Here is a 12438-nt window from a genome sequence, read left to right as displayed (position 1 = left end):
ACCATGGACATTTAATCTACTGTGAAAGGTTCTTTTACCTTGTAACAGAATGAGTGTGTTGTGAAGACTAAGCCTCCCGAGGCAAGAGGCTGAATCTTGATCTGCTTTTTTAAATTCTGTCTCTTGTTGGACCCATCATTGGTCTGGAGGTGAATAGGGTTTATGTACCCGGTGATTGTAGCGATCACTTCTATTTCCCTAAATACTCAGCCCCTGCCTATGTGCATTTGACAATTCCATGACTAAAAAATCCTTGTGCACTGCCTTTAGATTGTGCATATTGTGGATAACTTTATGGTTATTAGTTTGTTTTCGTACCTTGAAAATCAAAATGTGTCATTTTTTTCTAGTGGATTTGAATTTCCCAACACATGTCAAGGCCTTTGTCTTGCATTTCTTCTGTTGCCAAGCGTAGCGGGGCAGAAAATTCAGCAGGCTCGATGGAGGACACAGACGGATGGTGAGAGCAAGAGAAGGTCAGACATCTGAGGGGAGGGGGAGTGTCGCATCATGCAGGGCAAACTTCAGTTTAGCCCGAAGAAATGACACCCAGCCAATACAGAGCCCTGAAAACAGTTCACTTCACTGATCGGTCAAGACAGGGCCTACAGGAGAGGGCTGGCAATTGTAGGCCATTGGCTGTTTATCCTGGCAGAGGTTGACAAGAGCAAAGGCAATGAGCTCTGACGTTCAGCAGCTCCTTTTCATAGATCCAAATTTCCTGCCGTGCTTAAGAAAATAGTGTGTTTATATATTGGATTCAGCTCACGTCAGTGGGACTCAGTCACTTGTCTTCCCTCATTGAACAGACAAATTGAAATGAGTATGCAATTTTCCAAAACTACACGATGATAATGCTGAATTTGCTATTGAAAAAAGAAGACAAGGCACAGACTGGTGCAGAACGGCAATGAGTGAGTCACAGTGCACCGTGTTGGAAATAACAAACCATGGTGACATTATAAGTTGGTCTGTTAAAAATGATGTGAGAGTCTAGTTAAAAGCACTTAATTTTTTATGAATGCAGTTGGTTAATATAGCAGGGTTAGTTAAGGTAAAAAAATCTCCTCCATTTATGTTTAATGCTTTGCTTCATTTGATTGTGGAGCTTTTTGGCACTGCAATGTCTCCAAATTATATGAAAATTTGACATCTTTAGGGAAGACACGAAGACTTAGATAATCTATAGCCATAAACAGATCATGTCATGTCTGTCATCTTTGCAACAAGAGCTAAACACACCCAATCTTCTCCACCTAACTTGTGATATTTTTCCTCCCATTTCATCTATTCCTGACAGAGTCGCTGTACAACCTCGTAAGAAGTCAGGATTGGTTCCTCCAGTTGTCTTTGTGAAACACTCGAGCTGTCTCACTTCATATGTCTGAGACTGGTGAAGCAAGACAATTGCTGATATGACTTATGATACGTCTTGTCACACAAAGGTTGTTAACTTGATTTTTATCAGATGTGGACTTGATCGAATCACATTTAAAGGCTTGCCAAGAAAAGTTCACACAATTCAGTTTACACTAATTGGAACCAGTCTCTGTATTTTGCAGTTTACAGAGTTTTAAATCCAGTGTCTGTGGCCACACTCTGTTTTACTTTTGTAAAAACTGAGGAATGGATGTTCTGCAGCAAAGTAGATGGACACTTTGCAATATGTTGAGCAATGCAGCCCTTGGTTTAGAAAAAAAACAAACAAAAACAAATTAGGAAGTGTCGGGGAAAAGTTTCTAATGCTCCAGATAAAAGATAAACTCTGTTTTTAGAGGAAGGATTAAAGTCTAAAAAAGAAAGCAATCCACGGCTAGGACAAACACGGATTAGCAATAGTGTGGCATTCATCGTCATAAGCATAAGCCAGAGGCACGTGCAGACAGTGTTTGTGTAGTTACTCTCTCTGCCAGAAAGAGACAAAAATTCCATTTATTTATAGATTTAATAAAACCAAAAAAAATTAAACATGATCTTTTGCTATAGGGTGACCTGCCACACACTATGTAATGTAAAAATAAAGATCATCCACCATTACCTTCACTCTGAAAAAGAGCAAAACAGCTGTCCTGGTTCTGTCTGTGTAAAATTGGCCTGTTTAGCGACCGGAGGAGACTTCAAGTACCTACTGCACTATGTTAAGAACAAGGCCAGCATACACCCCCCCCTAAAAACCTCAAATTAACATGATTACGCTTTCGTTTTTTCTTGCTTGGATTAAACAAATGATGCATAGCATGTCAGCTTGTGAGCTCAGAAATGAAAACTTTCCACCCGACATTGAGAAAGTGAATTTCCCAACTGAAACTCATCAAGGTCCCCTGACTGCTGATGTCATCCCCGTTTGTGGTGTCCATGCCAAGGGACACTGCTTACCTCAGCTGTCTCTTGTGCTGCTGTCTCACTCTGTCCTTAATAAAATGAATTGCAAGCTCCACATCTCTACAGCCTGCTGAGTGACAGTAAAAAGACAGGAGAGTGTCGTCATAGAGGGCAGTATGTGGAGACAGGTCAGAGCTCGGTGAGAAAACCTTGCCTGGTGTCCGCTTGTAAGAATCTTTCACAAGGATGACTTGAACCACACAGTCCATTTTCAACACATAGGCTGGACTCCCCCTGTGGGCTGTTGCTATGGTGATCCTAACACCTGTGCCCTGACAGAGGAGTGTGTTGATCAGCTGCCAAATTCCAGCCTGTGAGGTTGTCAAAGGAGAGGAGTTCAATCCAACTATGCCAAACCGGATAATCTGCAGCTCGATATGGGTTCATGCTGTACAGACAACTGTGCCTCTCCTTTCACTGTGTTGTATGTGTTATCTAATCAGGAGATCATAGCTTTGCTTCTGATATTCAAAAAAGGGCATGCTATGGCCATTCAATAGTATTCTTCATTATTCATGAGAATGCCATAGATACTGGGTGTTGTTTCATATTCAATTCATGCCATATGAATGTAGGACATCACAGAGGTGCTATGTGAAATTATTTAGAATATCTTTGTAATTCACTGCAATTGATCAAATATATTTGAAGCTATAGTTTTTACTCCGCTTCTGTCTAGTTTCCCACAGACTCTACCTGTTCATTTAACTTTTTTCCCTTATGGACACTGTTTAATGTTTATATTCCTCAGTAGCCATTTAGCTTCTCTGAACCACTTATTCATCTCCTAATCATCCTGCATACAGTCAAAAAGCCCAGTTTTCCCCCACTGTGTCAGCCCCCAGTCTCCCCTCGAGGATCCATCTGCCCACAGGCTACAGCCATGCTGTACTCCTCCTCTTACTGTCAAATATATATCTGTGTGTGTGCGCGTGTGTGTGCAGAGTAGATCAGCTCGCCAATGTGAGGGTGCGCATGTGCGTGGTGGGGAGTGGGATAATGAAAGGATATTTCGCTCTTTTGTCTTCCTACTTGTCCACCTACAGCAACAGAGGGATAATCAGCGTTTGTGCATGTGTGTTTGCGTGTGGGCATGACAGAATGTGGTTTAAAAGTAACTTCCGTCTCCATCTCCAGGTTTTGGGGGGTGGGTGACGTGTGAAGCAAAAACCGTGCAGAGTTGCAGAAAAATTGACGATCACAGAGTGAGACGGAATAGAAAAAGTGAGACAGATTACTCTGCGGCACAGACTCGAACTGCACTGCTTCCCCATCATTCTGCATTGACTTCGCAGCATTCTGTATGTCAGGGAGTTTGAGGGCATTTTGTTACACTCTGTGTCCCTTTGCCTATCACTCATAAACAGGAATTGCTCACTCACGTCACTCTCATACTCAACACACAGACTGATTTCCATTGGCCTCTTTGAGCTGACTGCAGAGAGCACTGCTACAGCTACACAGCTAAAACCTGAACTTTACAGAACTATGATGCAAGGTAATGCATCATCTTTAGTTTGCTGGATGTCACATTTTTGACAGAAGGGAAACTGAACCAAGTCAAAAAAACCAAACAAACTGCATCATCAATGCAAAGGAAACTGGCGTCGATGAGATGTGTTAGACTGGCCCAAGCTTTCTGGTTCATGTTGACCTAAATGTTGAACCTAAACGTTAACAGCAAAATCTCACCTCAAGGGCAACTTGCATGTTTGTTTGTTTAGCAGTAAGACAGTCATTATGTGGTTCCGTTAAAAGCTCAAATGAACAATTAATTAATTAAATGATTGCATTTTTTTCCTTCTTCTTTCAGATTATCTGCCTGCAGGACTTCTTTGGGGATGATGATGTGTTCATAGCATGCGGTCCAGAGAAGTACCGCTATGCACAGGATGACTTTCTGTTGGACCACAGTGGTAAGGCTTCCACAGCCTTTAAGACTGGTAGGCTCGACTAACTAAACATCTGTTTGTGTGTGTTTGTTAATAAGCTTTAGTGTTTCTTCCCTCCCCCGTTATTCCCTTGAGAACCTTTCCTTTTGCCAATCTGTGTGCAGTTTAACTCACTATTGGCCTATTTGAAATTGGTTCTTTTAATTCTAAATGAAAAAAATCACATGTAATGGCAAGGAACAAGCCGGAAATATGGTAGCGAGACAAGAGGGTATCCTTGAGAGACGAGCTGATCTTGCTGAAACTATAGGAACTGGACATATACATTTTACATTAAACTATTAGCTTGGTTTTTAAACATATTAACACTGTGGATGCGAAGAAGACGTCCTCGTGAACCTGCTGCTGTTCCTCTTTGGTAATAATCAGCAAACCGAGGCGGCTCAGTATGCTGACAGACAATGAGCTGTGTTTATGTTCATGCTCTGTGTTGTCCTATGCTACGCATTCTCAGTGTTTGGCATCACCCCTTTAGTGTGCAGAAACCCACAAATATGAAAAAACACAGGTCGCATGTGACCTCTTTAACTTGCAGATCTATCTACTGTCCCTTTACTAAGCTGGAACCACCTCAGGCGAAGGAAAGGGGAGTTTATTATAGTTACAGTCGGATGTCGTGACATCCTGTTTAATATTTGTGTTGTTTTGTCAGGTTAGCTAACAACAGGGAAGCACATCCTAACACACACTGTGCTAACTGCCTCTGAGGATGAGTAGCAGCAGACTGCTCATATTCAGAAATAGTTTGCAGCTTTTGTCCCACTTAAACTTGGTGCTCCACTTATGAGAATTAGGTCTTTGAAGGAACAAAAAAAGGGACACTGTGCTCCTACTTAAGGTACAGGAGCAGCTTTTCCTTTTGCAGAATGGGTTAAAGTTTACGGTTGAAACAAGGCAAGTGGAATTGCTAAAAGTTTGTGCTCGTCCTCATGTCAAAGATATGTTTGGGTTGTTCATTTTGTAACTATTTTTTGCCCCAAGTTAAAGGCATCAAACACACATCAGATTTTCTTACGAGACATCTCTGTTTAGATTGCTGTCACTCTCATCACTGATTTTTCCAGTTGTCCCTAAAGTAATTCAGTCTGTATAGAATAATCTTATTGGAGCAGTAATTAAACAGTGAAACAATGTTTTAAGTTCTTTTTGAGCTCAAGAGCTTTGATGTAAGCAATTTCAGGTCGATTCTCAGAGATCGATATGGTTTCATGTTGTTTCATATGTGCCAAAAATGGTACCATATTGCATCAGTTATGACATATCGTGTCACCTACCAATCTGCACAGATCTGCCCATCACCAGAGAATGCAGTTGATACTCAGTCAGCATCATGCTATGAATGAAACTCCAGCATTTAAAGATAATGGCATTAGTACCACCACTAATAGTACAATGTATGTTGTAAACTCTATAGGATACTTTAACCCTGTGAAAGCAAAAAGGCAGAGTTTGGCTTGGTTGAAGGAAAAGAAGTCCAGAAATGGGCAGAAACTAATGATCACTTTGTTTTTTGTTTTTTTGTGGTATCTTTTCAGTAGCAATTTTAAAAGAAAATAGACAATAGTGGAAGCAGGTATAACAAGTATTGTCATGTGTGTTTTAAGGTGTCTGGAATAACCGTGTTGTCTGATGTGTTTCTTTGGTGCCTTTCTCTTACCATAATTATGTGTTACTGTCAGCATCCATTAAATTAACACTCATTACAAAACATTTTGAGAGCCATATTCCTGCAGCACGTTTTTTGTGATCAATGCCGCCACACTGGCTCAGTTTGGTGACCCTAAGTTCGCTGTTTTTTCCAGATTGCAGAGTGTTAAAGTCATCGTACAGTCGCTCTGCTACCTCAAACCGGACAGCTAGGAGCCCTGGACCTTCTCGACGCAGCAAGTCCCCGGGTGCAGGTTAGCAAGACGCTGTGCTTTTACATATTAGAAATCATCAAGACTGTGTCTGTGACAATCATGAAAATGTTATACTTATACACTGACAGTAGTACATCTGAAATTTATTTGAGTGGATATTTGAAGTCTTGCAAATAGTTAAATCATGAAAAAGAAAAAACTACACTACTCATGGGAAAGTAACACTGTAACTACATTTTTGGTTTCCTCACTAAGCTATTTGAGCGCACTAAAAGGATATGATAACATTATGCTGAACAAATGATGGTCTACAAGTCACTGCATCAGTGTGTTTGCCAGTTTGGAAAGGCTGCAGCTTGGCTTTGCATTGTCAATTCAACTAGATTTAAAGTAAACTGAAAGAATTGAAGTATGATGGGTATATTTTTAAATATTTTTCCGTGTTCTGTTTTGCAACTGCAGCAAGGCGACCTGTCCACTACTCCACCAGTCAGTCTCCAATCAAGTCCCCAGGTGAGGCAAGAACGTTACTTGTTTGTCCCCTAGATTATCAAATGATGTAGGTTCATTTGTGCTCTGGTGTTAAACTTTAGAGGTCAGTTTAGACCAGTGATGGCTTCTCTAAACCATCTTATAAAACTTTTCTTCTTTTTCTCTGACCAGGTTCACTGTGCACATGTGATGTACAGTTCCTACATTGAAAGCCTTAATGTGAGCTGCGTGTTAGCAGCTCCAGCTGCTTAATCTGTAACTATACAAGAGGAGTTGAGGCACAGATTTGCCCTGAAGGCCACTCACTGTTCCTTTTTGCATAAAAGAACATTGAACACTTGTGTGGACACAAGTGGCATAATGGCCCGTGTGTATGTCAGGCACAAAAGACACATGACTGAAAGATGAGGGTGAAAATACTTCTTTGTAGTCACCATTGTCGAGAGAGTGCAAAATAAATGCAGTTGTTACTTTCACAACTATTGATTGAGGAGAAACTTTTAGGATTAAAAGATAAACTTTGACTTTACAATGAAATTAAAAGTTTTGAGAACGGTGCTAAAGACATAGCTGGTAGGCAGAGGGAAATTACTTTTCTTAGCTCAGCATTCTATGCAAATGAAGGGTCAAAGTCCTTCATGTTACCATATTAAAGTGTAACGCATTATGTCTCTTTATTTGTGCCAGCAAGGAGGAAGGAAGGAAGGAAGGAAGGAATTACTCTGTTCTGTAGAGAATGGATCAGACAATGGAAGCTTTCCTCCATGCTGTGTCTTTGTCTCTTGTTTGAAACACTCCTACAGAAAAAGTACAACATCTGCTGGAAATGAAAGACATTTATAGTATTCAACAACTGTGCAGCTGTGATGTTTGTAATTTTATTCCAAAACATTTAATTATTAGTTTCTCTTTTTCTTTCTGTCTTTTTTCTATTTTTGGCTTACTTCACGCGGTGTTGGGTCAACTTGGGTTGAGTCAAAGCAGTGTTGACCCAAGTTATTATTATTTGCAGTCTAAAAACGACTGTACAAGATGACCTTATTGGGGGAATCTTTAACTAGTTAAACACGTCTGTGTATTTGTGACTTAGTTCGAGGGAGGTCAATTCTGCTTCAAACCTATTCAAAACTATCTGTAATTCTCTACATTTAAGTAATGTATACATTTCATTCAAGGAAGCCCATGTTAACAGTTTTATCCACATATGTACACACAAACCTTAATATTAACTCAAGTTATGAAAAACTTTTCCCCTACTCTTGTCTCTTTCCTTTTCTCTCTTCAGTAAATGGCATCTTAGCTCCCAAGCTCAGCAAGTCCTCCACTCCTTCTCCCACCAGCCCCCAAACTCTCAGTTTGAAGGTAAGACAGTGTATCACATTCACCGCATACACTGAATACACAGCTGTCGTGCCCACAAGCTGTAATTGCACTGAAAAACAAAAACATATGCATACATTCACACCGATGATAACCACTGGACAGTTGACAGTGCAAAATAAATATTTAAGAAACTGAGATTTTAAAATTATGTAGAATTGTCAAGTGAGATGTCACAAATTCTGAACCATTTGCATGCTTTCATTGACTTTTGCTTTCCACTCAAATGCCTTTGGTAAAAAAAATGGCAAATTCGTTGAATTTACCCTGAAATAAAGATTCTCCTTACATTCAGTGTAATGAAAAGTTTTAAAAGTTCAAGCAACCTATATCATTGACACATTTTCTACCCCTGCAGTCTTCTTTCCAGCATATTTCTGGTTCCTCGCTGCTTGAAACGTTACCACCACATGCTTAATGGAATAGCATAAATACATCATTATCAGTCCAGCTCTGCGACTTTACAGAGCCACGATTTCATTTCTAAGTGTGTCGAGCTGGTGTCATTAATGGTCTTGTTGCTAAGGAGGACATAAGGCAAGGCTGCACGACCCACTTACAAGAAAATAAAATCTATGTCATGTGAAGTTATCAAGCCACTGACAGTTGTCTGACCCACCCCCTGTGTTGTTGCTTTACAATGTATTTTTGAAATACTTTGAGATACTTGGCTGATTTATTGATAGATTGCTCTGTAAGCCATGTGTTACTCTCTAAATGACTATTTTAAATGATCCAGCCAGCTGGCAAACTTCTCCGCAGTTGCACAATTCCTCTATCAGCCCAATCAAAGACTTATCATTTCACATTAACCTGGCACAATACTATTTTGCTATTGAGGAAGCACAAGAGTGCTAATGAAATACTACAGTCCTCACCCTTGCACTTCACTGAGACAGATGGATAAAATCCTTTATCAGAGCAAAAAGCTTTTTTATGTATCAAGCCATAACAGGGACCTTTAAGCAGTGCCACCTTTTCTTTGGTCCTGAGAGCTTCCTTTTAAACTAAATAATAGATATTTACCATAAGGTGATATACATTATAGTGCAATAGGACTGTCTGACTCGATTGTCTGATTTTTGGCTAGCATTTATTGCTGACATTTCAAAATAAAGTCGTTGTATGCTGAAACTGCCACTGCTGTGCTTTGCAGAAATGACACTCTTAACAAATGAATCATTGATTTATAGCCATAATGGTTTTATGTGTGGTGTAAGTGGATATGGAGGAGCTCTGTTCCAGTAGCTCTGGCACCTTGTGCTTTTTGAAGGGCAAGAACATTTCAGATCCTCGAAACTATTGGAATGATAAGTGCATTTATTTTTGGAATCATGTGCAGGCCGCGAACAATGTTGCGTTTGTGAGCAGCATGCTCCGTGGAATATGTCCCCATAAATATATTTGGAAAGTTTAAGTGGGAAAAATAAGAACAAGTAACAGTCAAGTATAAAACTTTCTAAACTGTTTATTACATCTTTTTTATGCTGTCTAAGCCAATAAAATGGGACCCACCATGAGTGTTTTACCCATGTGCAGCATTATTTGTGATTGCTGAGGTTCCCAAGGTTATTTTTCCCTCTGTTTTGTATGAGTGTTGATGAAGCCAAGTGCTCATCTATATTTTTGTCTTTTGTTGCGTCCCGCAGATCCCTTCATCAAATCTCATCTCTTCACCAAATGTAAATGGCTCTCTAAACAACCACCAGGAGCAAACCAATCAGCTGAGTCCAGAGGGTACATTCTCTTCTATGTTCTTCTGCACAGCATGTGGCCCATTAATTCGGTCTGAAACCTGGTGGAGTATTTGCCAGTGCCTAGTTATATTAAGGCTGTTGCCTGTTGTAACCTCTGTCTCTCCTTGGCAGTCAACGGGAACCAAATCTTGCCAGCCTCAAGCATCTTAGAAAAATACAAGATTGGCAAAGTCATTGGAGACGGGAACTTTGCTGTCGTCAAGGAGTGTGTGGAGAGGTAACCCGTTAAAACTGGGAATGTTTAAGGCAGAGTTAGCAGTAGACTTCTTAGACTCCATTGAGTCCTTTCTTACACAGTTAATGAATTACATACAGGTGTCTTTAAATCCCATTTTCTGTGTGTGCATTAGCAGACAGAGCTTTTTAGTTTTGTGAGTTGATAGATTTGGGGTTTACAAATGCCAAGAAAGAAACCGGTGCTCTGATTTGTTGAACATGATGTTAATCAGTGCGCCCGTTTTATTCCTCGATTTGTCCATTTACACCAAGTTGGTGTGCTCTTCTTTTTCTCTTTTCTGGTGCATTGCTACATTTTGAAATGCGTGTTCTCACGCCAAGGGCTCATGGTTCTGGTTTCAAAGGATGAGGCACAAATATTACCTCAGCTCAATGAGATGTGTATTCCTGTGGTGGGTATCTTCACACTTTGCTGCAGGGATGTAGCAGCTGTGTTGACTTTGGTTAGTCTGATGTGCGGGTGCGCTCTGTACAGCAGGGGAATCAGTGCTCGTCAGCCCACACTCTAACCTGGGCTCTCTTATGTGCACTCGATTTAAATCAAAGATTTTATTGCCTCTTCATGCCTGTTTTTATTGCTATTTCTAATTGCACTGTTTCTGCTCAGGTCCACTGGGAAGGAGTTTGCTCTCAAGATCATCGACAAGGCCAAATGCTGTGGAAAGGTTTTGCTCTCACTCTCTCATCCTAATTTACTCTTTCAATATTTCAGAGCTACACACACACACACACAAGCAAGGAAGAGTCATATGTTAGTGTTCCACTGTGCATTATTAACACCTACACACAGCTCAGTATCACCTGTGTGTCTCTGATCCTCCCAGCTGGTTCGAGTTTGTAATTTTTTATTCATTCCCTGACTCAGGTTATTGTCCCACTTTTAGAGACAATGACAAGCAGCAACTTACACGCTCTTGATGCCAGTTCAAATCCCATCAACAACGTAGAGGCTATTTAAAGTAAATATGGTGTGCTGCTGTATTCTGTTACTCATTCAAATTGAACCGTTTGGGTGTGTGTGTTTCCAGGAACACCTCATAGAGAATGAAGTTGCTGTGCTGCGGAAGGTGAAACACTCCAACATCATCATGTTGATTGAGGAGGTGGACACGCCCTCTGAACTGTGTCTCGTTATGGAGCTCGTCAAGGTGCACATCCAGGCTGAATTGAAGGGCTAATACTGGGTCACTCTCATCACCTCTATGTGCGTTTTGACATGTAACCTCGGCGTTGACTTTTTCACAGGGAGGGGATTTATTCGATGCCATCACGTCGTCGGCCAAATACACGGAGAGAGACGCCGGTATCATGGTCTACAACCTTGCTGAAGCTCTGAAGTATCTGCACAGTATGGACATAGTCCACAGAGACATCAAACCAGAGAACCTGCTGGTAGACATACTCTTTTTTTTTTCTTTTTTTTTTCAAGAAATCCATCTGATCTGTGGGCTTCAACCCAGTATTCCATTTTAGGTGTTTGAGTATCCAGATGGCACCAAGTCATTGAAACTTGGAGACTTTGGCCTGGCCACAGTAGTGCAGGGGCCGCTGTATACCGTGTGTGGCACTCCTACATATGTGGCTCCAGAAATCATTGCTGAGTCGGGGTAAGTTTTGGTTGAATGGGAATTACTGGGGAAAGTGCTCAGTACTATAACACTGGTGTTGTCTCTGACATGTGACATGTTATGTTTACATCGGCATAGCAGAAAGATGGATTTGCTGTAGTTCTGTGTTGCAGTTGGGTGCATGGAAATAATTGTGTATTGGCATAAATGAAGCACCACAGCTGAAAAGGTTGTTGTATACTCACTTTTAAAATACTGTAGTACATTGAAAACATTGTTTCCTTTGTCAAATGACCCCCTCCCCTATTTTATGTTGAATCAGTCATACTGTATTGCTGTCTTAATTCTCCCTCCTCTCTTCCAACAGCTATGGCTTAAAAGTGGATATTTGGGCTGCAGGTGTGATCACCTACATCCTCCTGTGTGGCTTCCCCCCGTTTAGAAGGTACGTTCTTCTGCTGACCTCTGCCAAGGACAGTATGTGGTTGGAACGTTTTGTTTTTTTTGTCTTTTTAAACAAGATTCCTCAAAAGGTTCTGATCACATTTATATGACAACATCACCAGGGTTTGGGCATAGCCCAGCTTAGAAATGATTAAGTTTTGATTTTGATCCACACTAGGAGGTTTGAAGTCTTTGACTGCTCTTGTTCAGAAAAGCTACTCGTTATTAAAGCTTTTAGACATTTCTGCATTATTTGTCCATGGCACCAAGTGTAGTAATAAACAAAAAAGTTGCCTTTGAAATTCCTTGTGATAGAGATTTATGCAACCTTTTTAATAGACCTCAAACAAGGTAATGGAAACTA

The 12438-nt window shown here is 40.6% G+C and overlaps 1 protein-coding gene across 4 annotated transcripts in view; it reads left to right on the top strand.

Moving 5' to 3' along the window:
* The window catches only part of dclk2a (doublecortin-like kinase 2a), a 36226-nt gene that overhangs the window by 15799 nt on the left and 7989 nt on the right, over positions 1 to 12438 (top strand). For 3 of the 4 annotated variants that reach the window (XM_072384888.1, XM_072384890.1, XM_072384891.1), the window contains exons 3-13: positions 4196 to 4325; positions 6137 to 6235; positions 6659 to 6709; positions 7974 to 8050; positions 9718 to 9805; positions 9937 to 10042; positions 10670 to 10727; positions 11091 to 11210; positions 11308 to 11454; positions 11536 to 11669; positions 11998 to 12075. In XM_072384888.1, the coding sequence (XP_072240989.1) occupies positions 4196 to 4325; positions 6137 to 6235; positions 6659 to 6709; positions 7974 to 8050; positions 9718 to 9805; positions 9937 to 10042; positions 10670 to 10727; positions 11091 to 11210; positions 11308 to 11454; positions 11536 to 11669; positions 11998 to 12075 (1088 nt within the window). The remainder of the gene's footprint in view (positions 1 to 4195; positions 4326 to 6136; positions 6236 to 6658; positions 6710 to 7973; positions 8051 to 9717; positions 9806 to 9936; positions 10043 to 10669; positions 10728 to 11090; positions 11211 to 11307; positions 11455 to 11535; positions 11670 to 11997; positions 12076 to 12438) is intronic. The other variant, XM_072384889.1, reaches the window with a different exon arrangement.

This window comes from Leuresthes tenuis, unplaced genomic scaffold (genome assembly GCF_036924035.1).
Source record: "Leuresthes tenuis unplaced genomic scaffold, fLeuTen1.0.hap1 SCAF_4, whole genome shotgun sequence".
Lineage (NCBI taxonomy): Eukaryota > Metazoa > Chordata > Actinopteri > Atheriniformes > Atherinopsidae > Leuresthes > Leuresthes tenuis.
Note: the sequence above shows the minus strand (reverse complement) of the source record. Positions and strands in the feature narration are given on the sequence as shown.